General features: G+C 33.6%; 1 protein-coding gene and 2 pseudogenes across 1 annotated transcript; 2 read left to right on the top strand and 1 right to left on the bottom strand.

Annotated features, from left to right (window-relative positions):
- The first annotated feature begins 3,033 nt into the window (after nt 1-3,033).
- Nucleotides 3,034-5,185, top strand: LOC128159384 (uncharacterized; annotated as a pseudogene).
- Nucleotides 5,186-6,303: 1,118 nt separating this feature from the next.
- LOC128157712 (uncharacterized) lies at nt 6,304-11,745 on the top strand. The gene is made up of 6 exons (XM_052820316.1): nt 6,304-7,192; nt 7,534-7,684; nt 7,853-7,969; nt 8,378-8,653; nt 9,248-9,291; nt 9,604-11,745. Exons 1-6 carry the CDS (start codon nt 6,338-6,340, stop codon nt 9,793-9,795), a joined length of 1,635 nt encoding a protein of 544 aa, XP_052676276.1. The 5' UTR covers nt 6,304-6,337; the 3' UTR covers nt 9,796-11,745.
- A 6,320-nt stretch (nt 11,746-18,065) lies between these two features.
- LOC128159996 (uncharacterized) lies at nt 18,066-25,620 on the bottom strand (annotated as a pseudogene).
- Between the last annotated feature and the right edge of the window lie 1,160 nt (nt 25,621-26,780).

Below are 26,780 nucleotides of genomic sequence, written 5' to 3'. Positions count from 1 at the left end.
ATGTGGTGCTGTTTCCACAACATCTACTATAAAACGATAACAACCACATGAAAGATCATTGAATAAATATCTTATATATATACTCACCTGTTCTTAGTTTGTCTAACTTTGCTTTTGTGTTGTTGATTTTAAACAAAGATATACGGATCACGTTTACAAACTTTTGAACCTGCAACCATCGATTTCCAATAGAAACAGGTAGATGGAATGATAATGAAAAAAATTTAAGAAAATATACAAAGTGTGATGCAATAGCATCGGGATGAATTTTATTATATTTTGTTAGATGTACAAATTTTGCAAATGATAAAAAAATGATTCGTCCAAGAGATACCATAAAATCCCAAATATTAGGAAATTTTATATAATAAAATTACGAGCTGATGAATATTGCGAGGTAGAAAAATTAAAACATTGTCAAAATGTATTATGAAAATTCTCAAAGTCTTCGAACTGTTTAGTCAGAATACCGATTTTAAGTATAGAATAAAGCATTTTTACAACTATTGAACAATATATGAAAATAACATAATTGAATGTTTTAGATTTTAATTTCATTTTCTTGGTATTTTTAAATTGCTATGAAATTAATTGAAAATTAAACCTTTTTGGCGAAAAAGTGCACAAGAGTCAAAGTATTGTTAGTATGATATGACTGATGATGCACTTATTTTTGTTTTAACCACTAAATTGAGTTTATACAATCAACAAAGCTGAATAAACTTAAATTTCAATTAGAACATCTTAGCTTGATATTTAAATGATAAAATATGTTGGTAAAATAATAAACATTTATCAATCATTTGTTTATGTCAATTTTTTAAGGCATTGATTAAATATTTGAATTTCGAGACGTAAAACAAGTATTTAGACAATGTTTATACCTATTATTTTTGTCATGTTTTAGTTGTTTCTTTTTTTGTATTTTTTTTTATATATTGTGATGGTGCTTGAGTTTCTTTTATGTGCGTGTGTATAATTGTTAAGGGGTCAGGTAAAGTATACAAAGATACCTATTAACTGGCTATGAGGACGAGAGCAGTTTTTATCCAGAGACAGCGATTATTTCCCGAGGCGATGGAGAAATTTTAACAGTGTACTCATCTAGGAGGTTAGTCAAAGCACAATACACAGTGTACTCACAAATTTGAACTACGATAAGTTTAGATTTATTGGATAATAAAGTTTCACAAATTTTCTATACAAGAGTTTTACATATCTAACTATTTTTTAATTTGAATGTGACAATTAACATTCCCATATGTTTATGTTATGAAGAAGAATCAAAATATACATCACGAATACATTTATCTTGTAATGTGTAAATGATTCCAGTCGCTTCTTTGCTTGTCAATGCAAAATTAAAAGGCATACAATTTTTCTCAATCACTAATTAGATTTATATTTAATATCAAATGTCCCTACTTTGGGTAAATCAAGAGTGAATCAAGAATAACAAATGATTGGCAATGAAGGAGGAAAACCTAACTTCTGCTAATATTATAGATAGACAAGTTTCAAGGACAGGTCGGCTCTATTCGGGCTCCTAACCCTGGCACTTGCTATCTTCCCTGGCAAACTGTCAGTAATGTGTTTTACAAACACCCCTTAAATACAATACCACACAATAGAACAGCTTCGGCTCTATTCGGGCCACTGATCTAATTGTGTGGGTCCAGAAGTTTAATCAAGTGTTTCTGTTGCCTTCTCCTTTGACTGCTCAAACAGGAATGACACCGACTCTCAGCTTTTCTCACTTATATACACATGGGAGAGTCCACTGGAAAGGGGTGTTGGGTTATTCCATTATTAACATTGATTTATAATAGGACAAAATTCTTTACAATCTGTTAAATTAGTCCCTGATGTAAAGGAACTAAAATCTATTTTTAACAAATGTGTTTTGTTTGTCAAGACCAACCCCCCCCCCCCTTAAAAAACAAAAAATAAAAAAAGATGCAAATTTCTAATATGAAAACACACATACGTACATAATTAAACCAAAAAAGAAAATGCATGCAAATTCGATATAATAACCTACAGCAGTTCAAACGTTATCGGCAAACATTTAACTTTGAGCTTTGGTTCAGTAAGTATATAGATTTTCCTATGTAATATGGATCATGTATGAAGTTACAAGTATTTCTTGTTGACTTAAAATCTGTTGGATTAATAAGATATGCCTGTGTTATTAAAAAGTGAACAATATTCACTTCGTCGTTGTTTATAGATTATGAGGACATACAAATAAAAAAAACGATGTTCATCAAATCTTCAACAGCATTATGACAAATAATACAATATCTTTCATCCCTTGGAATAATAGTGTTACAATATCTCCCAACCTCAATCTGTAGTTTATTTGTGGGCACTTATTCTTAATTGAGAAAAAAACCGAATTAAGCTTCTTGGAAATAAAAAAAATATATATAAGGTTGAATTCCACGCTTAATTAGATTTTGTGTACTTCTTAATTGGCTGTAGAATGACAATTTTCCATTAACTTTTTCTTTAATATTTTAATGTCTCTTTTAAAAATTATTTTCAAAATCGTTTAAAGATACTGTATTATCATGTGAACCAATAAGATTGGTATGGCTATTCTTCGTATGCCAATAGCACATATTTGAAACTTATTAAAAAAGGGGGGGGGTGTCGTATACTATGCTGGGGCTCGTAACAAAAAGGGTACTTAAGTCTAAGACAGTGCTTAAGTTGGACTTATGTACAGTCTTAGACTTATGTATATATACACATGCCACCTTGATTGTTGTGTCTGTACATTTACATCTACCCCATCTAATATCAAAGATGTCATACACGTGTATCTATAAAAACCAATACATTCAAATTCGACAAAAGAAATGAAAAATACGTTTTTACTTTTTAACATAAACATGACTTAGCTAAGACATTGCTAAGTTTGCTTTATGTTACGGTATAAGACATACTTAAGCAGGACTTATGTAGGTTCTAAGATTCCGCCTAAGTCCCTACTTATGACCCTACTTAGTCAAAATCTTAGCATGCTTTATGTTACGAGCCCCAGGAAATGATCTTTGTATACTGTATATGTACGCACAGTGTGTTGTATCTGGGTTTTAAAACAATCACGTGACCTTAGGCGTAGCGAGGATCGCCATGTTAGATTGAAAAGGTTTGTAAATCGAAACTAGATCATTCTCGTATCATAAATGGTTGTTCGTTGTGTAAATTCACACTACAAAAGGATATGCAGGGTGTAAAAAAAATTGATAATTCATAGGTGCCAGCTTTTTAATGCATTCTTCATTTTCTAAGGTAGAAAAATTAAATTACTTTCTGGTAATTGCTTGTTATTTTTAAAATGTGTTATAAATTATATACAGAGGCTTGAACTTATGTAAGGTCTGTTCTCGTTTTTTTATAATGTGAACTTCTCTCTTCATAGCCTGAGTATGGACCCTTGGAGAAGTGCCCAGGACGTGTTACGGTGTGACCTGTGTGAGACTCCTGTCCCCCCTTACTACTGTGACCTGTGTAGCATCAACCTCTGTAAGAAATGCGCCGGGGAACATCTACTGGACGAAGCCAAAGAACACAAGGTGGTGCCCATCAAACAGCGAAGATTTACCTCTAGCTTTCCAAAATGTCCAAAACACTCGACGAAGCATTGTGAGCTCCACTGTGAGCAGTGTGATGTTGCTATTTGTGTGCAGTGTGCCTCTGATACAAAACACAGAGGTCACGAGTTTGTGGACATGGTGAAAGCACTCCATACTAAGAAAGAAGTCTTGCGGAGAGATTTTCAAGAACTAGAGAAATTGATTTATCCAAAATACCAAGAGATTGCCTCGGATATTCCTTTTCAGAAAGCTGATCTGAAGAAGAACTCACAGCAGTTGACAACTGCTATCAACAAACACGGAGAGGACCTGCAGAAAGAAATAAAAACCATTATCAAGACATTAAAATCTAATCTTGATGAAATGGATTCCAAACATTTGGACCTCCTCAATAAACAGGAAGGGGAAATCAAACAAAGAATTAATGATATTGAACAAAGCATGGCTACTCTCAAAACACTACTCGACTCCAGTGATGTCAGTCTAGTCTCCACGTACAAATCAAGAAATGCAGAATTCAGAAGGTTGCCTCCAAAACTCAAGGTATCCTTACCAAACTTTACGCCTCAGAAGATCAATACAGAACAATTTCATAAACAATTTGGATCACTTTCAGCACTTTTAGTCTCAAAAGAAGAACAAAGTTTGGAGCCCCCAGGAGCTGTATCTCACTCTGACAGACCAATGCTTGATGAACCAAAGACTCTGGTAGCTATAGACACAGGATATGGCTATCTAGCCAGTGTGTGTTGTCTGAGTGATGACAAAATATGGAGCAGCGGTACAGACAAAGTCATGAAACTCTACAGTCTCAAGGGACAGTTACAAAAGTCGATAAATACAAAATCAGTAAACTGGCCATCAGACATAGCAGTGACAATGAGTGGTGAGCTTGTCTATGCTGATTACTTGGATGGAAGTTTGAACTTAGTAAAGAACGAACAGATACAGGAAGCGGTCAAAGTCCAAGGATGGAAACCTCGATATGTCTGCAGTACCACTTCCGGTGACCTCCTCGCTGTCATGATCAATGATAAAGAAGATCAAGCTAAGGTCGTGCGTTACTCTGGCAACAAAGAAAAACAAAGCATTCAATTCAATGGCGAAGGTCAGCCATTGTTCTCATCTGGTCGACACACAAAATACATCAATGAAAATAAGAACCTAGACATTTGTGTGGCGGACTATGCAGCCGGTTCAGTAGTGGTAGTCAATCGGGCCGGAAAATTACGATTTACATACAAAGGGCATTCTTTAAATTCTAAGAAATCGTTTCAACCACGTGGCATTACCTCTGACAGCCAGAGTCGGATCCTGACAGCAGATTGTGAGAATGATTGTATACACATCCTGGATCAGGACGGACAGTTCCTCCACTACATCGACAACTGTGATTTGCATGGTCCATGGGGTTTGTGTGTGGACTCCAGAGACAATCTTTTTGTGGCTGAATACGAAACATCGAAATTGAAACAAATTCAATATTACACGTAAACAGCAGTAACAAATAGTAACATTACAAAAAAAAGATTGTATGTTATGATGATCACTTGAAATAAAGAAATAATATGAATTTTTCATGAAGGTATTGGTGTAATATATTTCATTAATTCAATCACATATTATAATATAGGTTGTCTCATTGTTTGTGATGGTATATTATTTTTATCCAACAAGTTCTGTGTTTTTTATCCCCGAGCCATGGCGAGAGGATAGACAACACACAACGAGTTAGATAAAAATCATATATACCATTGCAGATTATGAGAGATTCTTTTAATCACATGTTTTACCACATCGTAAGAACACACAGTGGAGTATCAAAAAAAATATTTATAAGTGATGTCCACCGCATATTGAGCTAAACATGTGATAAATCATCGTTCGCATCGTACATACTATTTAATTAATTTTAAGTTGCAACATTTTGTACGTAGAGAATATTATGAGCAGAAGTTATTTTATAAAGCGAAGCCCTGTAGTGAATCCTGCTTTGTAGAGTGTTCGATCTTATGTTTGTTTGCCATTACGTGCAGCTAGCGTGCTCAGTGGCTATCTGGAATCGATGAGACTCACCCCTGCGTCGATCAGCAAGTTGACGCAGTATCATTTATATCATTTGCAAATTTTGCGCACGTGATTTTTATATGACACAAATGAGGGGAAAGTATGACAAGTTGGTGCAATTAATGATATTCAATATAAACCATTATATAGAAAACATTTAAAACTGATAATAAAACTTACATTTATCTCTTTTCAAATTCATATATGGATGTTCTGGTCATGGCATAAAAAAGTTCAAGATTTCTCGCCTAATTTCCATCCGAAATTCTGCAGCCCCCCCCCCCCCCCCCCCCCCCCACACACACACACACACACTTTTTCTTCTTCTATCGGACGTTGTCGTCTATATCTAAACATGTCTAATGTTGGTAAATAATGTGTTGTGTGTTTCTGAATACACAGCATTAACTATGTTTTTAATTATTTAACATGCCGGTATAGCGAGCAAAGCAACAGCGACTAATACGTTTATGACCTGAATTTCCACTCGGCATTCCTCGGCCGATTCTTATTTCATGTAGGCTACGGAATCGACCGAGGTTTACCGAATGACGAATTCCGTTTAAACTGAAAATGAAAGTAGCGCCTTGTAAACAATTCAAGTTTTATCAAGTATGGTTGTTACATAGCGATTGAGTTAATGTTTATTGGATATATTGAATCTCATGATGCTGTTTGTGATACTATTGTTTGTCTGCTCCACGGCGCTCAAGGATTTTAAGTTTGGAGTGGACAAAACCCAGTATGAGGCAGGGAAGACACAGTTTGAACTCTTACAGACCCAGTCACATATGCCAGAGTACGGGAAATGCTGGACAAGTACCGTGGTGTCGCTCCAGGAGGGCTGTAAACACTTGACTGACGTCACACAGAGTAGGCTAGCTCTGGCCTACCTGAACTGTTTTCTTCAAGTACAGGGGCGCGAACCTTATCCTTGTGATGAAAGCATGCGTGTAAGAGAATGCATGCTTGACATTACAGAGTCCGACCGATCATCCCTCGCTACCTTTTTCACGCACACTCAGAATATCTGTTACTTCCTACAGTCGCAAGTTTGGCATGAGAATACGCAGGCTACCATAACCCGTCTCAGTCAGACCTCGAGGGAGGTAGCAGAGAACCTCGCTGCTACAACAGAATTACAGAGAGAGGCTCTACATAATCAGGAAATCATTATTCAACAGTCCGTGAATCTCAGTCATGTGATCAACTCCTCATCCGAAAATCTCCATGCTGTTATCTCTGACTTTCGTAAAACAACGGATGAGCAGCGACTCCTCATCAATGACATATTTGACAAGATTGCAAGCCTTCAGAGAACGATGCTGGGAGAGTTCTCGGGGTTTTACTCCATTGTGTATTACACCATGTCAGTGTTGTTGTCTTATTTAGTGACGTCCACCCCCCGCACGGGTTCTGCTCGGTTCTGGATGTTTGGCATCGTGACTGCAAATATCCTAGTAGAAAGACTCATTATCTACGTTTGCACCAGTGGACTATTGGTGGTCAATAATAGTGAGGTGAGACGAGATTTTGTCTGTCTTTTTTATCCAATTAAGAATAACGCAATCAACTGAATTACAAAAAGTCATAGTAACTGTATTGGTTATCTCATCAGGTTTTTTTTTTAATTTACCGGTATGTACATGTATAAAAAATACATGAATGAAATTATATTCAACAAATACAACTAATGAATCTACAGAATAATCTCATTTTAAAATAATTGATGAGCTCTCTTAAACATGCATATATTTATTGATGTTGAATGTTCAAGACCATCGACAACATTGCTATGTTTAAACCTGTATTGGAATCCTGAACGAAATAATTTTAATACAAGCATTTTATATTGACCCAGGAGGCTGCCTACAGTTGGCATATTTTCTGCCGTAAAGTCAGTGGTGTTATTGCGGTGGTTGTCCTGGTGATCCATGCAGTCAGATACCGCGACCTCAACGCACTTAACAACCAGCTGCTTTTGGACATCAAAGCAGAGCTTTGTCATCTACGTAATATTCTGTTCAGTTTCTTGCTCTCTCCCTACTTAATGTTTAACTTTTGGGTTAGTAAGGAGTAAAGTAATTTTGTTGCATGAAACAATTGTATCTGCATCAGGTATTTCTTTGTTAGTTGGGCAAACGAACCATATCTAAAAGATAATGATATCTTTTTTACAGGGGGGAAGGACCAAGCCCTCCCATTGGATGAAATAGATCACATGTCTCCGGCAGACTCAGACCCCCTTCAGATAATCCGAAGGGTTGCCCAGTCCCAAGCATCAGCCCTTGCAGAAGGTAATAATACCTGCACTTTGACAGTACCAAACTGATTAAGATTTTTTTTTAATTTTGGGAATATTATTTCCCAATGTCAATATCCTTGGCATATTTATTTGGAATGAAAGATAGCAGGTTTAAAACAGGACTGCAGCTTAACACACTATAATTTGATTATAACAGATTTTACAATCATGACTAATTATAAAATAAATTAGATAGACTATAACATGATTAGAATAGTCTGTGATAGAGTATAATGATATTAAACTTGTACACATGTATCATAACTTAATTACATGTTAAGTGAGCTTTACTTGAGAATTAATGGCTAAGTTCATATTAAGTTAAAACTCTCTCTCTCTCTCTCTCTCTCTCTCTCTCTCTCTCTCTCTCTCTCTCATTTAAGTCTTCATCCATACAAAGGTACTGATGAATCCGACTCTGCCTGGAGTAGTTCTTCAGATCTCTCCGACTTGGAGGAATCGTCGTCACAGTACACAGATGTCAGCTACCGACCCAACCATAGAGCCACAGAAATGGGGGATAACTCCTCCACCGCCTCAATGAGTCACACAGAGTCCTCCTCCATCGACAAGGAAGAGCTGGAATTCCTGAGAAACTCCACCCCTTTACATGATGGGAAACTCCAGAGGATGCAGACCTGGAGTCAGACAGGATACTATGTCAATAACACAAGGGGTAGGTGGAGAAATACTGGAGATTCCTTATTTTATGTACTTAGTTCCACGATTCAACAGTTTTCCATCAAAAAGCGAGAACATAAAATCATGAATACCAAAATTTATCATAGTGTCATGTACTTCACATGTGTCTGAAATATTAAAAGTGAAATTTTAAAATTCGCGAGACAGGCTTCTCGTTTTACACAGATATTAATTCCTTGTGTTTAATTAGGAATTTACATTAGTGGCTAACGACAATGGAGAACTATAAGAATTGATATAAATCAAAAAAATGTTAAAAAAAAATCTCAGATACATCCCCCAACCAATTAAGTTATTAATTTTGTCTTGAGTGCTTGCAGCATTCCGACTTCAGCCAATTATAAGCCAGTTTCATCAAATACTTAAATTCAGCCTATTGAGCTACTAGATAATTTTTTCTCTGATTTGAAAATTGCATGAATATCAAGATCGTTTTACTTTTTTATCTTGAAAAGTAAACTTTAAAGAAAGTTCTCAATTAATTGAAAAATTGCATTTGATATTCTCGAAAATTACATCAAATTTTTCTCTTTGCATTTATTGCTGATTTAACATTGTCTTTCTGTAGATGGCTCTTCCCCTGTCTCTCCATCCTCCCCCGGTTCATCTACGGTCAGTATGGGCTATCACAATATTTCTGTATATTTCTATCTTTTGAAAACATTATTATGAAATGTTTTCATTAAATTTGTTTTATCACATGTTTTCACCAAAATGCAATGATTTTTTTTTGGAAATGCACTGAACGTCATAATTCATTTTTAAGCATGTTACTGTTAAAGTGATGCTTTGATTTCACCGAGGCTTGAATATAGAAACTTCACAACTCATAAACCATCTCAAATTATATACATGTATATCTTTTTAATTAAACATAATTATCAATAAACAACTGAAAGTATTTTTGTGTAATTTTTTGTGCAGCCAAAATACAACTTACGTCAGAGAACGCTGACCCAAATAATGAACCCTGCCCTCAAAGAAGAATCGCCCAAGACCTTCCAACGTCAAGTGAGAAATCTTGAACGTTTAGCAATGAAGAACAGTAGCACCTTGAGGGAAAAGCTCAAGAGGGTCATTGCTGATTCCCAGTACAGGATAGAGGAGAAAAATTGAAACAGCTTTCTAAGATGTGTTCATTTATTCACTGTGTATAAGGAGGTTGGAGGTCAACAAATAAGCCATCAAATATACCTAAAATTTGAAGATATGTATGATTTGTAGTAAAAAATATCCGTGTATTCCATGTATTCAATTTGGGTATTTTTTTCTATATTTTTATATACAGCTTCCCTTCTAAAGATCAGTGCTGTCTAAAAATGGCCATGACTATCAATCCTTCTTAAGTGGTTTTAACTCCATGCTAATATTTCTTATCCTAATGGTTTTGATTTCACACTTTAGAAAAATCTACTTAACAATGACTTCTACTGGCCGATATATAAAGAAAGGCAGCAGTTGCAATGAGTTTAACTTTGAATCTTCATTAACTTAAGAATGCTTGATGATTGTGGCAATTTGTAGGCTATATTTACCTCACTAAGACGAAGAGCTCTTTATAAAGATATAGTGAAATGCGCAAATTTTTAAGCTCTAAATTTGGATTTTTTTTCTTTACGAAGTAAAATATCATCATTCAAAATTTAAGGCAGATTTGATGGTCAACTTGCTAACCACTCAGCCTCTTTAATGGTAGAAAGTTTGTTTTTTATCATTTTAAGGGAAATTTCTTCCCCATTAGTGCTGGTTCAAGTACTTAAAGATGAACACCGCTAGTAAATAGGCACTGTCAGCCATATTTCTCTTTAATCACTGCTGTCCCTACTACCCCTATATAAAGCGCAGACCTCGGAACAGTTCAAAGTACTTTGCTGTAGAGGTCTCACCTGTGTGGATGTACATCTTGCCCCACCGTGTTACTCTGTCACAATGAAATTATCAAATTTTACACACTTTTTTCAAGCCAGGAGAATACTAACATCAAATAGATTGGTCAATGCATTATTTTCAAACAGAATATGCACATAGAATAAGAAATAAATGCATAAAATCTGAAGATCATGAAAGATATACCGGTACTACACATCAGCCACGAGCTTCAGGTGTGCAATCAGATGTAATGAAATCGAAGGGTTTATATACCAGGTACCGGTGTGGCGGTGCCTATTTATGAGCGGTGTTCAACTTTAATGTGTTCAGAGACCGTGAGGGTGGGTATGTGGACCCTCATTACACTGCAATATTTTGGCAGAATTTTTTAAGTTTTTGATTTTAGTTATTTTGAAGACACTTTAAAATTTTAAAATTAGGTTGAGTTGTGTTAAGTTGTATCAATAGATTAAGTAGCTTTGATCAAACAATGATAAGTTGTAACTGGTTGTGTCTGTAATTATGATGTTGTTTTTCCTTATTACATGTACATGTATGAGATTTATTGATATGCCTACACTATTTAAGTACTGGCATATACTGGTATTAAAGTAGGTCTGTTTTTGTTTAGATGTCTTTATTCTGGAGTTTTCCTGTGTTCTGTTTCTGATTTGCTGTGATTGTTTTTTTATACCTCCCGCAAACGAAGTTTGGGGGGTATATAGGAATCACCTTGTCCGTCCGTCTGTCTGTCCGTCCGTCTGTCTGTGCAAAATTCGAGTCTGGTCCATATCTTTCTTATGGAGAAGCATTGAATGTTCTTACTTCACACAAAGATTGCTTATGACCTGAGGGTGTGTCATGACCTTGACCAAAGGTCATTTGGGCAAAGTCAAGGTCACTGGCAGAAAAGTTCAATATTCATGTCTGGCCCATATCTTTCTTATGGACAAATATTGGAAGTTCTTAATTCACATAAAGATTGCTTATAACCTGAGGGTGTGTCATGACCTTGACCCAAGGTCAATTGAGGAAGATAAAGGTCATTGTTTAAAAAATTCTTAATTTCTGTCTGTGTCATGTCTTGTATTAATGGAAATAATTAGAAGCTAAAATTTGACACAAAGCTTGCTTGTCTCAGGCCACATAAAATTATTTTAATTTAGACTTTCATCCCCGTCTCTCTGAAAATGGCCTTCCCCAATTTTTTTTTTTTTTTGGGGGGGGGGGGGGGGGGGAGGGGGAGAATGTGGGGGAAAAATTTTTGGGAAAAAATCGGGCTCAGTATACCATAATTCAAAATGTTTACATGAAATGGCTGCTTGACATGTCGATTTTCGTTTGATTCGAGTAATTTTTGTGAACAGAAGGATGCAAATGTCCTCATGCATTAACGGTTAATTTGAAATAAAATGGAATTAAAAGAATAGAAATTGGTTTGTGAACTCATATTTGCATTAACAGTTTTAAGAAATAGAGCATGCACAGTTATGTACAGAAAATGAACTGTGAAATAGATTCATCCAATGTTTTCTATAATAGAAAAAATACACGATTTATAATTTTTCCCTAGAGGTGGGTATCACTTGTGAGCTTGCTCACAGTACCTCTAGTTATGTTTGCTTTTTGAAAGTTTTAAATGTGCATTTTATTTTGTTAAGTATTGTGAAAGAAGTTAACATGGCTAATTACAAGAAGTGTGTTTTTAAAATGATATCTGACATTATTTGTCTCTTTGAAGTTTTTCTTTGATTCTACAAAAGAACTTTAAAGAAATTAAAGTGATGCATTTTTGGTTTGCTTTAATTTAAGTTAAATTTTTTTTTAGAAAGATTTTTTTTTTTTAGTATGACAAAATGTTAAGTGGCGGCTAGAGATGCAATATTCTAAAAATTATAAAAAGGATGAATATACACAATATTTGGAGGGAAAAAATATGTACCATATGCATTTGTAATATGTTTTAGAAAGAGAACATCCTCATGTGTTTATAAATTTTTTTTGTTATTTGACTGTCTGTTAGATTGCTACATTTAATTAAGCAATCTTATCAAGTTTCCCTGGCTTTTAATTGTCTATATCATTTTGTATTCTTGCTTATATTCATTTAACAATAAAATTAATTAATATGTATACAAAACACTTTCTCCTTTCATGATAGTTGACCTTTTAATACACTTGAAAATTTTAACTTAGGATAACTTGTTAGACAATGCAATTAGCACATTTTACTTTGCCTCAGACTGAAATGACGTAACATCATTGGATAAAACGTGTCACGTGATCGCCGTCTAATACGACAAATAATAAAATTTAGACAACAACATGGCAAACGCAACATTATAGTTTACATTGCGTTATTTTTTATATATGCTATATGTTATATTAAGATTCAATGTATTTTGAGTGTAATATCCTGATGCACAAATCCCGGTGTGACTATTGGAGAAATGATTTTAAACGGGTGTAGAGCTGCTGCTAGTGCTACCACTGATGACGCCATTCAAGTGGTCCCACTTCCCGTTAGATTACGTCAATTTATCACACGGTCAAAGGTGGTTCACCGGCCAGGGTGTAGGAAGAGGCGGATTAGCACGCTCAGCCTTGGCGTTAATTTTTTACGTCCGGAACATCACCTGTTTCTTCACAGCTGAAGGGATAATTATAGCAAACTAATTGTTGTGTGATTAACAGGTCCCGACAACACCAACTCGATTACCTCAAGTCAATAGTCAGTCTCAAGTCTGAGTTTTGACCTCAAATTTATGTACTTTCACTTCAAAGACTTGAGTTGAGGACCAATTTGAGTGATTTGAAAATATTGTTGACGGCAGGGCCAGACACGTAATATCGTATAATCCTAATATTCTATTTAAAGTTATATTGTTAATTTTTCAGGTGTGTGCATACAAATTAAGTAACGTGCATTAGCGCGTTATTAAAATTTGTATGCAAACACCGCTGCAGTTATGAGACTATATCTTAAAAAAAAACAATGATATTCACCTATCTGAATTGAAAGGGGTTTGTTTGTTTTTGTTTTTTGTGTGTTTGTGGGGTGGTTTTTTTTTTGGGGGGGGGGGGGTTGCAATAATCCTGGAACAAATAAGAGTAAAACCTGTGTCATCTTAATGTTTTTAGAACTACTATATAGGTGGTCCAGAAAAACGCAATCGGCATACATGTAATACTTATATACACTCATACATTGTATATTATATAATTTTTGCAAGGCAGAATTTGGGTGGGATTACTGCAGGTCTTAAATGTACAAACTTTTAAAAATTAGGTATAATCACAAGAAGCACAAAATTCTAAATTCTAAGACTTCAATTTTACCTCACAAAATCTCTAGACTCTGTGAGCTTATGTAGTCTTCGCCCCCTGGGCCCCCATAAAAATAAAAGGAAAAGTTTCGTATATAAATCTGTAAGGCAGGGGGTTTTGATGGGATTACTGCATGTCTTAAATGTACATTAAACCTTTAAACTTTACAATGATTTTATTGCTTTTTAGTATAATCACGAGAAGAAATATCACAAAAGTCAAAATTAAGACCTTATTTTTTATCCTACACAATTTCTAGAATCCAGGAGCTTCAAGCCCCTAGACCCCTTGCCTAAAATTGACGACATCTCTGCTCTAGCTTCATATCCTGCATCCACCCCTGAATTTCTGAACGTATGAAAGGCTGCTTGGCATCATCAAAGCGTTGATGCATTACAAACACAGTCGAACGTGGCTTTATAAATTTTAATGAAGGCAATTCGTACTTAAGAGCTGTTAAAGAGTAAACGTTATTGTATCTATTTCAAGTGAATGTTTGTAATTATCATTTTGAAAAATGTTCATTTTGACGAATTTGAAAATTTATCCTTAGTTTTTCATTTTATGGAGGTATACTTATAACAATAAGATTACATAAAGAAGATGGGTGGATAAAGCGTGTAAAATGCCTATACACGGACGGATAAGATACTGAAAAATTAAAATATCAATAAATCTTTTATTTTAAAAAAAATCGAAGCAATATATATTTAACATATCATCGAATTTTAAACTTTAAATAGTTCAATACTTAATTGGAATATTTTGACTCAAACAGGCGTATAAACATCAAAACCCCCATGCAAATGGTGTCCATTTTTTTAACTTCAATGCTTTTACTTTCATAGTCTGGGTCTGTGCTCCATATTTTTCTCATAGTCTAAATAAGGTGTTATGGAAAATAAACCGATTTCAATCAACAAAAAACGTGGAGAAACAACCCACTATACATTAAAGTACCATTTTGTATCCCAACAATCCCTCAATTGGCTCAGTGGTTATAGCACCAGACTTAAGCTAACCTTGTGTAACTAGGGGCTCGATACCATCAAAATTTTAAGGCAATATATTTTTTCTTATCTTTTGTTAAATATATTAAGAACTGAATGTAGCTACAATCTGTGTTTTTGCAAACTTGTTTTATAATATATTTGAATACATATAATTGGAAAACATTAAATTCAAAATCGTATTTCACGAATAAACCAAATGGACATTTGCGCTATATAGCATATTCCCCCATCTTCTTTGTAGTAACTGTGAATAAATTGATAGAAGTTGTCATGGAAACTTTTCGTATTAGATTACAAATCTCTCTGGTGTACCTAACAACAAAACCATTTCATGAAGACGCACTTACTTATTAATCATATCAAACTTAGTCATCATATTTATTCCAGTGAAGAAATATTTTCTATATGTATTTCAATGTACATGTGTGAATTGACCTTGTGGTGTTTCTTTCTGTTTGATTTGTAATAAGGCCCCGGACCATGGAGTTTTAGATAGTTCTCTATTCATATTCTGGTAAGTTAATGTTTTGGCATAAGAAATGGGTAAATATTAAGTTACTAATAATAATGTGTTCAACTTTTACTAGTTGTAAGTAATAGCTTGATTCAATATCGGTTCACAAATTGGTGTATCAAAACACCTATATTTCACTATAATAAAATGCATTTTTTTTTAATTCATGAGTTCGGTCTATCGTCAGCTTCATTGTATTTGATTACCTAATTGATAGAAAAAAAATTCTCTCTTTTTTTTTTAATTTTTTTATTTTTCTTAACTAACCTCACGTAGTACATGTATTTTCATACTGATTATTGATTTAATATAACTTTCAACATACCAACTATACACCGTATATACTAGTAATGTCAACAAGTAGTCGAGTGCTCGACTAATGGGGTGATTGCATTGTAATATCACAATATAGAATTTGTATTGAAGAATTGTTTATCTTGAGAAAAGTTTTTTTTAAAGATGCTCTTAAATTCGTAACGGCCGCGCTGGGTTTGGCGACCCTCCTTGGACTCAACCATTTGCCATGGGACCAATTAAAGTATCAACTTATTTTAATCTATACATGTATTACTGTTCATTAGGATGAATGCATGCGAAATGATATCGCAAATTCTATAAGAAGGTTTTGATAAGGAAACAGTGTCCTTGACAAGATCATGCTAATTATAGTACATTGTCCCTGAACTAAATGGACAGTGTAATTTATATATAAGGAATAAGGAATCATTCTTTGAGTATTATGAGTTGATAATTTTGGTCGGGGCGTGATCAAATCCAATAAAGCACGAAGGGCTTTATGATAGATCTCGATCTCTCTCTCTCTCTCTCTCTCTCTCTCTCTCTCTCTCTCTCTCTCTCTCAAATTTGATAATTTAAGTCGATCGTGTGTGAAACAGAATTTAAAGAAAAACTTACTCTTAACTCTTAATACCAGTTCTCTGTAAAAATCACACATATTCAAAATAGGGTGGCCACAGCATCTCTCAGAATTTCTTCAAACTTGTCACATGGTATCATATTAGGTTGAAACTAACATGCATGACCATTTTTTTTCTCAGCCTCTCCCGTTACCATGGTAACAGGAATGCAAAATTTTTTACCAAAATGGCAGATTTTTTGCATAGTTATTTTGTAAAAACTAGGCTTTTTACATGATTTGTTTTACACCCCTGCATCATACTGAACCCTGATTACTAATATTTTTTGAAACTACTATAACAACACTTTAGATTGACATATTTTATATTTTGCATGAATATTTTGAAACATTGTAATACTAAGTACTAAAGTTGCTAAAATAGGGTTTGAAAATTTTTAAAAAATATGAAAAAATTGAATCAAGTTGGATCAAAATAAAAGAAATATGCAGGATCATCAAGAAATATCACTTACATCATCTAAAACTAGAGGCTACATAAAATGAAAATCATTAGAAATATTCATGGGCAAATAATTACAAATGTTGTTTGCAACCAAATGAAAAATCGTCAAATTGGCAATATGCCAAATTTAAGATTTCATACATGTATCATGTAGCATCATACAGAATCTTTTTATAACAATAATGAAACCAATTTAAGCTTTACAGCTGAACAAATATTACAGTGTTTGAACCATATATTGAAAAAATATGATTATAAATAAAAGGTTTCATGGAATAATTCTGGAACAACAACCCCCCCCCCCCCCCCAATTCATGTATATGCCAAATACATGTAACAATTTTCATACATTAATTCACCATTAATATGCGAAATAACAGTTTTCATACATGGATCATGTAGTGCAGCATACAGAATCTTTGACACTCTAATTCAACAAGATTAAGCTTCACATCAAAACAGCTATGACAGTGTTTAAAACACACACTAAAAAATATAATCATGAATAAAGGTATAATGAAAATTTTCTTGAACATCTCCCTCTCCCAAACCTAGATTCACCATTTTGCCAAAAAACAGCTTTCATTCATGGATCATACAGTGCAGCATACAGAATCTTTCTATAACTTCAACAAGATTAAGCTTCATACCAGTTATATGACTAACTATGACAGTGTTTAAAACACAAATCTAATATAATGATATATAAAGGCATGGTAAAGTATATCTGGAACACACCCAAACCTCAGTAGAATTTAGAACATACATGTATCGATCATGACTACCGACAAGAGTTTGTACTCTGAAATACAAATAACAATGGTATTACAAAGTATATACTGCTAGGTACAATAGAATAAACCCTTTCTGTTCTGTAAAATCAATTTTGTTACAATATTCACAATTACAGTTGCATTGATGTTTAAAAGGAAAATATTTCTCCTTATATTATTAAGAAAACTAAAGTAAAATGTTAATTCTTAGGCGCATCTTTGACTTACAGTCAAGATTTCATATTTATGACATCACAATGATCATTGTTCAAGCTCATGATTGTGCTTCTACAAAAGTGGTCTGATTTATAATTCTGCAAACTATGACAATTCCTCAAATGTAAACATATCTAATAAATGACAACATTAAAAGTAAGTGATTATATCTTCTGTGAAAGCATCTTAGAAAATTTGATCATACAGTAGCAACCAAGATTATATTCTTGATGAACTTTTAAATATAGCTGTTTACTATTTGAATAAAAAACATGAATGTTATGAAAGGTCTTTCAAGATTTCATTTTTAAACAGAAATAATCGTTCCTCTTCTGTCGCTGCCAATACATCGTCTCTGTCCATTTTTTTCTCCTTAAGTCCAATTCTGGAAAAGAAACTGGAAATCTGCTGGCTTGTTAGGAATTCAGACTTTCTGAATCGATTCTGTCCATTTCTCTGTTCTGTTCTCATTTCCTCTGCCACCTTTAATGGATCTTCTTTTCTTCCTGTTACTTTACCAGCATTGAATTTATCCAATAAAAACTGTTTCTGGTCTTCTGTAAATCTCGTTTTTGGTTTATGGACTTTGAGTGCCCATCCCATTTCTTTCAAAGGTGGGGTATAGTCATCAACCTCTACTTCTGTTGAGATTAACTGACTATTAGCTGATGAGAAAGCTCCAGAGCTCAGTTTTGAACAATACTTCAGCTTGCACCTATCTGGCATGGAACGCAATGCAGCATGATCATTTTTGCAACCAACAATACGATGGGCATCAAGATTTGACGAAGTCCTGAAGGAGCTCATACATCCTTCTTTTGGGCAAACAAACACTTTTTTTTGTTTAAGTACAACGTCTGGTACATCTTCGTCTGTTTCATCTTAAATGAAAGATAGTTTAATGTTACTGAACATCCTTTACAATGAAACTATATATGGGTTAAATATAAATATTTTATTTTTAAGTAAAATGGGTACTTTTATTTTCACATTTATAAATATAAATATAGATTGATTTATATATAAAAATTATTTATGATATAATTATAATATACCATTATCAGAATCTGTGTCTGATTCCACCACATCTGCTGGAACCACAAGATCGGCAAGAAACAAAACTCTAAGAGGGGTTGTGCTAATTTTACCTTGGATGAGAAAATCACAAGGATACTGTTTTCCTGTTATGGAAATAAGGAAATGTAAACTATATATACATGAAAATGTTAATTAACAGTGGCATTTTCTTGTAAAAAAAAATTAAATATATACATGTACATGTAGTATCAAACACTACATGTATAATTTGTCTGAGAATCTAAGAAATTTTTTACCCTTTTCTTAGAGAAGCAATTTTTTCGTTAAATTGAAAAATTACAATGTATCAAAGTAATTATCAAACTGAAAAACTTTTACATTAAATATTTTTCTTACTTAACTAATACATGTAATACCTTGATTTTGATTTTCCAATGTAAATACTGAATATATCTTATTATTAGTACTAACTACTGATTGGTATTTATAGTAGTAACCTATTGTTAGTACATGTATTAACTTTCAAGGTTTGGCTATATACTTGTCCCAATCTCGAAAGCTTTCCAAACAGTGAGGCCAGGGGCATCAAACACAAAATTGTGAAATTTTGTGATGGATGGAATACTTCGGATGGGCTTGTCTCCGTCAAGTACCACAGTAGGGCTAACAACCTTCACTAAGTACTGTCCATGTTGCTGTGAATCTATAGCCTACAAAATTGCAATAGTGTATTCAGACATACCAAATGTCCGGATTTAAAAAGATAATCCTAGACCTTCAAGTTTACTTTTGCTAAGGTGATCAAAAACTTACTCTTTTCATATCTGTAGCACAAGTAACACCATGTCCCTCATTGATGTAGCGCTTTATGGAACATTTCAAATGGGATGCCTTTCTGTCACACACTCCTTTACCGGCCTGAGCTTCACAGAAGTTGAACGAGTGAAGACGCCTTCCAAGCTCTTGATAAAGTATTGAAAAAGTGAGGGAGCTCTTGTAGCATCCTGCGTTGTCTGTCCAAAAGTTTACTTTTGAAATTCCATGGACACTTGCAACAGTATCAACTAGGATAGATGCAGTGACTGAAGAATCTTGGGAAAAAGGACCTTCAAGAATATGAACACATGTAAATATTTCTGTGTCATGTTTTCCCTTCAAGTAAACCACACTGATGTGCCAGCTGATGCCTCGTTTGGCAAACCAATCTGTCTGGCCTTCTCTGTACTTCCTGGGAAGAAATTTCATGGCCCAATCTCCAACTATGAATGCTTCACCATCATCCAAGCACTGTGTTATAGTCCGCTGTGCACGTTCCTGATTTTTGGATCTCATGATATGGCATCTCCATTCGCATATGTTTGAGACAGCATTTTCAACCTGTAAAAGCGAACATAAATATATATATATTCTTTTTACCCAATCTTGGTCTCAAGCAAGAAGCTGAAGACAGCAAGCAATTAGGCTAATAGATGTACTGGTTATAAATATATAGTTAAGGATCCTTGACACCCCTCAACTTCTACTTTTTATGACAGTACATCACAACATGGTGATTTCCAACCATAATGAAACCTCTTATATCGCCAATTCTTATTGTCAATCTCTATTGCGCAACGGTTGTATCTTTGCTCAATCTACTGACCTACAGGTCCCCAGTTCAAATACTGCAGGGAATTTGTTTTCATGAATAGTGATCAGATAATGTTTTAAAAGTTTTTTGTCATTCTCAAGTTGAGCACATGCTAGAAATCCATATTTTTAAATAAATATTATAATTAATAATAATAAGTTCTGGTTTGCATAAAGAACTTTTCTCAGGGTGTGGATGACTCTTGAATAAATTTCACAAAAATTTGACAAAAAGGTTGAATTTTATGAAAAAAAATCAGTTCAAGAATGATTACCTTGAAAAGAAATGCATCTTGGTTGTCCCAGTTTCTTGCAGTTGTCTTTTCCAAAATTAACTGTAAGGTATCATCCAAATTCTTACAGTCAATGCATACCTGGTCATGTTCATGGTCTGTGCATGGATTGTGGAAGAAATCTGAAGAATCACTTAATGCATAGGAACAACAGTGATAAGCCACTGGAGATTGCAAAGTGATGTGCATCTGAAATATTAATTAATATTGTAAACTGAGAGCAAATGATAAATGAAATTTCCTTCTAAACATTTGAGTGTGAAAGGATTTATCGTTTGAATTGAATGTTTCAGACATTTAATGCATTTTACCTTGTACTCAGATTTCAAGTATTGTTTAGCTGCTAGAAGTTTGGAAGTGATCTGCTGTTTTTCTTGAATGGTAAGATCAAGATCCCTAATGACATCTTCTAGGTCGCTGAATGCCTGCCCTCCCTCCACAACATAATAATCCAGGCCTTCTAAGGAATGGCGAACAGATGCACGACAGTCTTGGAGAATCTTGAACAGAGTACTCTCTCCTTAAAAAGAAATACAGAATATTAATATAAACCCAGAAGAAATATTTTTTATAACATAATTACATTTTCTATTCCAAATTTAATATTCTATTGTAATATACATGTGTATATATGTTTTTCAATGAATTTCATTTAAAATCAAATATCCAGTATTTAGTATATTATTTTTCTGCAGTAGCATCACAGCGAAAGCATAAAAAATCATGAGAAGTCATATGACATGTATGTACTAGTAACATTAAAATTCAGGAAATCAACGTATACACAAAATGCATTGTATTTAAATACAACTCAAAAGTAGATACCTAAGCATTCCATATTTTGTTCCTTGCATAACTGCTGATATTGTCTCACTACACTAGCTGGTGCCAGGCTCCTTATAACATTCGGAGTCTTTATGATTTCTCCTGTAGACAGAACAAGTGTTTTCTCTCCAAATGGCAAATCCTTGATAATATTGGTTGAAGTAATGAAGTCAATGAAATGCTCCAACTGACTGTCTTCATACTTGAGGCGGTATTGCTTCTGAGGAATAATTGGTGCTCCAATTCCATCTCTCTTCATGTGCTTTTTAGCTGTGTAAAAGCGATACCTTGTAAGATTTGGAATATATTTCAAAACTTCTTCAAAGGAGAAATCAATAGTAACTACAGATAATAGCTGTCGTCGAAAACACCAAGATTCTGCTTTCATGTATGAATCTGCAACCGCTTGCAAAAACTGTTCCGGAGATTCCTTGTCTTCCTCAAAGTTTTCCACTTCACTAAACAAATGTTGTTTAATGCTATCAGAGTCTTCATCCCTAAATATAGTATCAAGTACTAAGGAAACACATTGGTCAGCTTTTACATAGTATCTTCTCTGAGTTCTTTCACTTGAGTCCTGCATTCTATTCAGCATACATTTCACCGGACTTACTCCACACACAGTCAGAAAGTCATTTAGTTTTTCAAATCTTTCTTCTTGTTGAACTGTTGAGTCCTCGGTTTCCTGGCTCCCTGTCAACTGTTGACTTGTCTGACTTGACTGACTTGATGCATAGCTCACATTCTACAGAGCAAATAAAATCAAAGTGGTGAAAGTATATGAATGAGTTAATTTGTAAAGTAACTATGACATTCTGAACATATATTCTATTGATATTTAGAATATACACGTGACCATTTATTTCAGCTTACACAATTATTATTTTGCATTTTACTTCTTTTTTAATATATCAGGCAGAGAGAGAGAGAGAGAGAGAGAGAGAGAGAGAGGTATTTTTTAATCTTTATTTAAAAATAACTCTGAACCCTTAGTTATTGTGCCTGGTAGCCATAGACAGTAACATCCAATGCTTATGTGTTCCTTTTTTTAATCACATGCAATTCATCTTTCTTAATCAAGTGTTAGATTCATGGTTTTCAGATGAGAATAACTTATATCTGCAGACATGTGGATAGCAAGAAAGATACAAGTTATTGACAAGAACAGTATAATCATTAGAAAACTAAGAAAAAAACAGCTTTCTAATCAATTTCTTTGTATATCTATGTGTTTAATAAGCCTAGCTAGTATATAGATTTAATTATCTACTAGATCATAGCAAACTGACATAGAAAAATTGAATGACATTTAACCAATGCCTTAAAATAAGTTTCTATAAAACATATATTACCTTGCTATTTATAGCTTACATCTAAGTATGCAATTATTGAGAACCATAAGTCAAATAGATATTTTTTTACTCTACTCACTATATTCATTGATCTTTTAGGTGGAAGGTCGTCTAAACTGCTTCCTTTTCTCTTAAGATCAGAAGTTGAGCACTCCAAATCCTGAAATGATTTATTTATGGTTAAAACGTGTAATAGCAATAATGAATACCATTATATATCTTACCTGCTGCTAAATTGTAAGGAAATCATTGGTTAACAGCAGTCACATGGACATCGTGTATATTCCATACACAGTCAGTACGAAATATATCTCCCCTTCAGCATTATGATGTCATTCTAAGAGTATTGTGACGTCAGGTTTTGCACCCAGATTGAAACTTGTAACTTTGTTTTAAAACATTTGATTTTCATGAATTAATTATCTTTATGTCATTAACACAAAGGCAGTCGGGACGATATAATCGTTACATAGTCATGTAGTGATCGGGTACAGGATATGATACCTGGTTAGTAAATTTCACAACCGGCTCGGAATTATCTAACCAGGTATCATCCCGTACCCAGTCACTACATGACTATGTAACTAATAATACAATAGGTGAACAGCCAAAAGTGTTGAATGAGCAAAATTTATGCACCTATACATGTAATAACTTTTGTAAATATCTATCCTTATGGGAATTGATGTGATGATTTCTTTAATGGTCATAAAGTCATATTGTGATGTCAATTGCAACTTCTCAGGCCTATTGGGCAGAGCTTGGAAAAACACTTTGAATGTATCAATTAAAATTAACAGATGTTGAAATTTTACACAAAATGGAGCTAGCTCACTTCTAATCAATTAAGTACCGATATATTCAAAATTAATAGACAACCTTATATTAGTCTCCTGGTAAAACCATTGAATTTTAAATGAAGTCTTACTCACATCACAACTTATCATGATATATGTGTTATATTTACATTTAGTATTATAAAAAGGGGGTTGCCATGGAGTCCTATATAATACATTTGAGGTGACTTTTCTGCGCTCTGCTGGAAAAGCCAGAGAAGCTGCGATTATGATGTCGATGATTACCTTCTGATCTATGTCATCTTCATGATTCTCTAAAACTCTTTCTCTACACAGTCTACATATAGCTGTAAATAAGAATCAATATACGGCCGTTAATTATGCAAAAAGTATTGTACTCATTGCTGAATTAATATACATTAAACATGAAAACCATGCGTGCATGTCTTTTACAAAAGTGAGAACATGCAGTCATCATGAGTAAACCAAGACAAACTATATAAAATATGTTTTATTAGTGCCATAGGCTAAGATGTATGTTCTTTATGGAAATCATATTAAAATGTATAAATAGCAAGGTTTACTCCACAAATGTTGAAATTTAAAAAAATGCTGAATCAATCATCATTTGCCCAAAAATTTGACTGCTTGATTTGATAGACAAATGAAAAATAACAAATTAAAGAACAAAGAAAAGATCAGTTAATTCAACACTATCACGGATTCCCCTTGTATTTATTCAAATTAACAATACAGAACAGGTACATTGTACATGTACATAATTTGTGGTTTTGAAAATTATCTTCAGCTTTTCATGATATAATGACAAATATTGTATACATGTATCAAGATACTTACGCGTTCCAACTGGAATAATAACTCCAATGGACTGATGTATATTTGAACACATATCTGCTGTAACATGCCTATCTGCTCCCTTCCCTTGGTGATGGAACCTGCGAAAAGGTGTATCTCCAATGCCACACCTTTTTCTCCTTTGTCGTTTTGATACATTTTGAAGAATAATTTCTTTATGATCCACACAAATATTAAGTTTACTGGTGAAATTAGATTTTGTTAATAAAATTTCTGCTAAAATAATAATTTGAATGTTTTCATCAAGATTATTTAAAGGTGTTTTAGAAGCTGAACACTGCAGGGAATCGTGTAGTTGTCTCCCGATGTCACACTTATTTTCCTCATTCATTTTGCATGGCAAATTCTTTAAAAAAAACAAAACTTTATCTTACAAAATAAACAACCAACATTATTCAAATTATACATAAAGGGGAACTTGTTATACTTGTAGTATGTATTGGTAAAAGACTGCACAATTATGCACGGTTATAGACCTACATGTATAGGCAATATCTTTCTCTTTCGAGGTCATATTTTTTTTGTCCTTCAAAACTGGTTTTATTTGAATATAATTTATTGATTAATTTTTGCACAATCCTGTCTTATAATTTATTATCAAATTCATCATAAAATATGGAGAATCATATTACACCAGATATTGCCTTGGGAAGTAATTTTAAAATTATGTTTGCAACAAAATTAGACCTAGGATAATATGGGAATGTGTTCAAGAATACGTAATTGTAACTGGAAATTACCTTCTTTCTTCATTGTGACTTCTTTTCCTCAAGTAAACACCAACAACCGCAACAGACGACAGATGAAATGTCAAAACACTTTGTTTACAACTACAATTTGCACCTCCAGACACTAGAGAGTTCATCAAAGGGGAGTAACTAGGTATCAAGAAATGCTTCAAATATTGAATATTTATAAACATTTAGGTCTGTATATCTTTTACGTCTTTTATTTGCCCACCAATAATTTATATGTTTTATAATATTCACATATTGGTCTTTCATATTTAATTATCACACTTTATTAAAATGGCTGCGATTTTTTTTTTTTATCTTTAAAAACTAACAAAATTTACCCTATATAAAAAAAATTGGAATTAAAAATATGATATATAATAGATTTGAAATTAAAATAATTGAAGCAATTTAATCATTTTGAACTCAATTTATAGAAAAAAAACTGTTTTGACAATTTTTAAAACTTATAAATATATTTAAACACTTCATTTCATCCTGAATACACGTTTTTCAAAAATGACAATAGGGCGGAAGTTTGTTCTCCGTTTCCATAGCAACAAAGGACCATTATCAAAAACTAATTTTACATTTCACAATCAATGACCTTTCTTTACAAAAATATGTCATAAAATTTTATTTTTTTCTCTATGCGTGGCCAACCTATTTTGATAGTTACAGAGAACTGGTCTTAAGTACTCTTAACAACTGGTGAGAAAGTTTTATAAGTTAATTTCGGATATTTTAAATTAAAAAGGAAAATTTTAAAATATATTTATTTTGATATTTGAATCGAATTAGAATCGCCCTCTGCAATGGGGGTTTCTTATGCATCACGTGCTCTAGTTATTCCTCTTTACACCGGTGACATTTTGGTGCCGCGTTTGACAATTATAAGATTATTTACTTACAAGTACTTTTCTTTGAAATATACTACATTTCAATAAAACTCAATTTCAATAAATGAGAAATTCAACATCTCTCTCTCTCTCTCTCTCTCTCTCTCTCTCTCTCTCTCTCTCTCTCTCTCTCTCTCTCTCTCTCTCTCTCTCTCTCTCTCTCTCTCTCTCTTTTCAAAAGAGGACTGACTTTTTTATTCATTCCATGATCATACACAGATCTAGATGTTCTATCACTACAATTTAATCATTGTTCAATCACTGCTGGCATATTTTCCATGATATGCACTAGCTATTAATTTTAATATCTTTTAAAAAAAATATTTAACTAAACTAAAAACGTAGATTTACCCGTTTGGGGTAGATGGGGGTGGGGGCACGAGATTGAAAAAAAATATGAAATGAAATGCAATTGTCAGCGAGTCCATGACTAATTATTAACCAATGTTTGTAAGTATAATATCCATGATATCATCATAAGGGTACGATTTCTCCAGGGTACGATTTCTACAGGGCACGAATTTTCCTGACACCTATCCCGTGTCAACAAACTATGGGTCAATC

This window comes from Crassostrea angulata, chromosome 8 (assembly GCF_025612915.1).
Source record: "Crassostrea angulata isolate pt1a10 chromosome 8, ASM2561291v2, whole genome shotgun sequence".
NCBI lineage: Eukaryota > Metazoa > Mollusca > Bivalvia > Ostreida > Ostreidae > Magallana > Magallana angulata.
This window is presented reverse-complemented; position numbering and strand designations above follow the sequence as displayed.